The sequence below is a fragment of the Pinus tabuliformis genome, chromosome 8 (assembly GCF_031772625.1).
Source record: "Pinus tabuliformis cultivar Carrire ecotype Pingquan chromosome 8, CPIR1, whole genome shotgun sequence".
Lineage (NCBI taxonomy): Eukaryota > Viridiplantae > Streptophyta > Pinopsida > Pinales > Pinaceae > Pinus > Pinus tabuliformis.
The window spans coordinates 396,379,879-396,384,461 of NC_142294.1; the positions used below are offsets into that span (position 1 = coordinate 396,379,879).

General features: G+C 39.2%; 1 protein-coding gene across 1 annotated transcript; it reads left to right on the top strand.

The window, feature by feature from the left end:
• Window positions 1-630: 630 nt before the first annotated feature.
• On the top strand, window positions 631-4,355 carry LOC149235759 (uncharacterized). Its single transcript, XM_089368651.1, has 2 exons — window positions 631-1,050; window positions 2,757-4,355. Exons 1-2 carry the CDS (start codon window positions 631-633, stop codon window positions 4,353-4,355), a joined length of 2,019 nt encoding a protein of 672 aa, XP_089224777.1.
• Window positions 4,356-4,583: the final 228 nt, after the last annotated feature.

A 4,583-nucleotide genomic window follows, 5' to 3' on the forward strand; every position in this document is an offset into this window, starting at 1 on the left:
AACCCTAGGATGAAGGAAAAGACAAGGTTCCAAAGAAATAGATCGGCGAAACATTGAACACTATAAAAAGCAAGACTAGGAAGGAAGGGGAGGGATCCAGATCTTCCACTGTTCATCTCTATTGAGATTGCTAGGCCTTCTTTCAATTTCAATAGGGTCCCTGAATTTACGGTGATGGAACTGCGCAACTTTGGCAATAACTTTGGCCTCCTCAATACACAGGTGATGCTTGGTCTTTTCCGGATGCTCTGCTAACGCTGAAGAATTGGTTCTCCCATGTCTTAGGAGCGCCCTGTTTCTCCAATATAGAGGGTCCCACAAGAACAAGGGATCAAGTAGACACCCTTCATATCTTTAGGGTCAACCGGATCTTTCACAAATCAGAAGGATTTGCGAATAGTGTTGAGCGGCACGAAGGTTGAGGGGAATATTATACCTCTTAAGGATACGAGCAATCTTGTCCGTGGTTCCCTGGACATAGAGAAGATGGACACCTAGCCGACGTTCTTTAGGGAAGATGGAAGTATAACTTCTCTCAAAATTCCAATCAAATTTGCATTCTGTATACAGTATTTTAACCTTTTAACACTGTAAATCCGTTTGAATACGATCTGCATTGGACCCTCCACTATGGAAATCGTCGGCGCGGTACAGCCTAAACACATTTTACGTGAAAATCCTTCTGAAATTCAGTCAGAAAACAATGTGGTTGCCAAACCGCTTTCGCCTTCTCATGAGGAAACCAAACCTGAAAAACCTGAGAATGAAGCTCCTACTGTTTATCCTGACGAAAGGCCCTCAAAATCTGAAGCTCAGACCAAACCTGAAAAAGCTGAGAATGAAGCTCCTACTGTTCATCCTGATGAAAGGCCCTCAAAATCTGAAGCTCAGACCACTGGAGAGCAAGTTAACAGTTGGCCTCGTACCACTACTGCATTTAAACTACGGAAGCCTTTCATGTCAATTGAATCGCCACAATGGCTGCCCAAAGGATGGATCACTGAACTCCGAATTAGAAAGGGAGGCTACAGTGCAGGCAATGCAGATAAGGTACTGATACCCCTTGTTTTCCTACATGTTTAGCATTGGATTGAACCCTCTGTTTGTGTTTTCTTTGAACTGTAGAAGGCCAACCATCTTGCCTTAATTTATTTTCATTTTAATGGCTGTTTTGCTAAGCTGTTTGGAGTTTTAGAGACAGGGATCTATTATGTGCAGTAAATATATTTGTAGCTATGTTTAAACCAATCAAAGAATGGAGGTTGTTGCAGTTCAGAACAAAGACGCTCAAAATCACAGTGTGGTATCTACAGAATATGCATCCTATTTACAAGCTATAGCTATATTTGATTCAGAATATTTATTTTTTCAACTTCTCTGTATGTTGCTTTTAAATCTGAAGTGCGCAAGTACACGAAATTACTCGAGATTTTCATTCAATAGCATGTCTTCAATGTGACCTCGGCAAAATTCAACCACTGTTTAGCTGGTGAAATTTCTTGTTGTTTAGCCCATTGAAGTACACAAAACTGATGTTGATCATTTCATTTTGTGGGTTTTCCCGCTATTCTTTTGTTTAGATTTGGGTTCCAGCCAACTTTGTGAAAGAGTTTGCTCATAGTTACCAAATTTTGGCCAAATTGCTAAAGAAAATTTAGTAATTAAATTTGGGCTCTAGCTACTCCTTATACCACCGTTACTAAATTTAGTTAAATTAGTAAAAAAAATTAAAAAATTATCAATTTATTAGATTCAATCAAATTGGTAAAAAAAAATAGAAAATTTGTCAATTTGTTAGATTAAGCAGAATTATGGGCAAATTTTGATGAGAGTTCTGAAAATAAATGAGGCGGGTTGGAATGTTGGTGGATTTGGTTTCTCGGTGTACTCACAAGGTCATTTTGTGCTCTGTTTCATCCGCAAATAGTTATTAGGTAAGCTGTTTTTCATACTTTCCATATTCTCTGCTGTGATGAGATAAATGCTGATATTAAGATAAATGCTATACTCCTTTTTCTAGCTTATGCTCCTGGTTTGAAAGCCAATGGCCAACTCTTGGATCTGCCTCACCTTACTCCCTTCTCCTGCTTATCCTCCTGGTTTGAAATCAATGACCAACTTTTGGATCTGGTTACGCTTGTTCTTTACTTAGAGAAGGTTCCTAACCTGGTGAGTAATGAATGAAAAATAGTTAAAATAGAAGGGGCGAATTTGAGAGGCCAGGGTTACTGATTTGTCTGCCAATCAAATAGGTAGATTCGAAATAGTCATAACACAGATCAAGGGAGAACTTTAGCTAGCCCATGGTAAAGGTCCTCATTTCTTTTCTCTGTTCTGCTAAGGAAAAGAGTGATTTCCTTATCAAATCTACGAAATTTTCTTCTTTACTGTTTCATTTTCCTTACTCTCAGTTTTGGTTCTTCCTCACCCTCATTCTTTTAGGCAAAAATTCTTCCAGGAAAGAAATTTTCTTATATCAATGGAAATATCTGATAAATTACAAAAAAATTGATGGAAGGTATTTATTGGGTATGATAGCTCCCAGATTAAACCATTATCAAATCTGTAAAAAAAAATTGATCAAGATTAGCAAGTCAATGTTAAGTTGAAAATAATTTGCTAATCAAAGTGTGTGGGCCATTCAGAATTCCACCACGTTTAAACCATGAAAGTTAAGGGAAAGTATTTGCTTCGAATTATTATTTTATTTTCATTTCTTCCCCGTAAATCTGAGAGTGACAATTGTTTATTTGCAGCTTTACTACGAACCAGGTACAGGACGCCAATTTAGGTCGAAGAACGAAGTACTCAGTTTTCTGGAGACCGGAAAGCTGCCGAAACGAAGATCTAAAACGACATCTGAAGGAAAAGATGGAGATGAAACTAAAGATTTGTCTGGAACACCATCTGAATTTGATTCCAGTGCTTCAAATATTGATGGAACTTCTCTGGAAGCGGGAAAACGTCATAAAGGAAGGCCTAAAATGAACCCTGAAAGAGAAATCGGAGATGAAACTAAAGATTTGTCTGGAAAAACATCTGAATTTTATTCCAGTGCTTCAAATGTTGGTGGAATTTCTCTGGACGCGAGAAAGCGTTCTAAAGGAAGGCCTAAAATGAACCCTAGAAGAGAAGTCGGAGGTGAAACTAAATATTTGTCTGGAAAAGCATCTAGATTTTATACCAGTGTTTCAAATATTGGTGGATTTTTTCTAGAGACAGAAAAGCTGAATGAGCGAAGGGCTAAAATGAACTCTGATGGACAATTTCGAAATGAAACAGAAGGTTTGTCGAGGACAACATCTGAGATCAATTCAGGTGCAATAAATAATGGTGGTATTTCACCATATGGTGCTACTTCTCCCTCTTTGGTATCATCTCCTTCCCATACTATGCTATCCCCCATATCTGGTAGTTCTGACTTGCTTCTTCACAATAACTATTCTGCTTTGCCTTCCAACCCTTTCCCCATTGCTCCAATTGTTCCTCAGTTTATACCAACTGCTACACCTATGTCAAGCTTTCCTAACTCAGTTGAAACTGATTTCAGGATGTATGCTGCTCGTCCCATTTTGGCATCATCGCCATCCTCTAGTATGCTATCCTCCATAACTGGTAGCTCTGACTTGCTTGTTCACAACAACCATACTGCTTTGCCTTCCAACCCTTTCCGCACAGTTCCAATTGTACCTCAATCTGCTCCACTTATATCAAACTTTCGTGACTCGGTTGCATCACAGAGTACATTTGCTTCCATGATATCAGATACCATGACAAGGCACGTAGCTGGTAATTCTGACTTGCTTGTTCACAGCAACCATACAGCTTTTCCTTCCCACCCTTTCCCCACGGTTCCAATTGTTCCTCAGTCTGGTACACTTATATCAAGCTTCCATGACCCGGTTGCATCACAGAGTACATTTGCTTCCATGATGTCAGATACTTATGATTTGCTTTTTCGCAATAAACATACTGCCCGTTTGCCTTCCTACCCTCGTCCTATGTTTGGGTTTACGCCTCAGTTGGAATCTGTTCGGTTTCCCACTCTGTTAGAAGCTGTTAGCAATGCAAATATACCAACTGCTCTACCTAGTTCACGCCTTCATTCCTCCACTATATTACAGAGTGCAAATAACCCAGATACCATTTCGACTGGTTTTGATGATCTAGGAAGGATGCCCACAAAATTTCAATCGCTTTTGGATGGCACAGAAGGATCTAAGGTCCATATATTCGCTGAGGAGAAGCCTACTGGATCAAGCAATAAGAAAAGGAAGCCTTTTATATTCACTGTGGAGAAGCCTACTGGATCAAGCAAGAAGGAAAGGAAGCCTTCTTTGAATCTCAATCTGTAAAACAGATGGAAAGGGAACATTTTCTTCATTTTCCATCGTCTCGTTCCTTTTCTGTTTCCTCGGCATTTGAGTATAAATTTGCAGTCAACATTTCAAAGTAATAATGGTGATCCTGTGCTAAATTATAATTTTCCCTCTATTGCTCAATGACAAAAATTGCAAGAATTACCTTGGAATTGGATGATATGGCCCAGAATCCTTAAGTGCCCGGCAGTATCTGGGAGATTC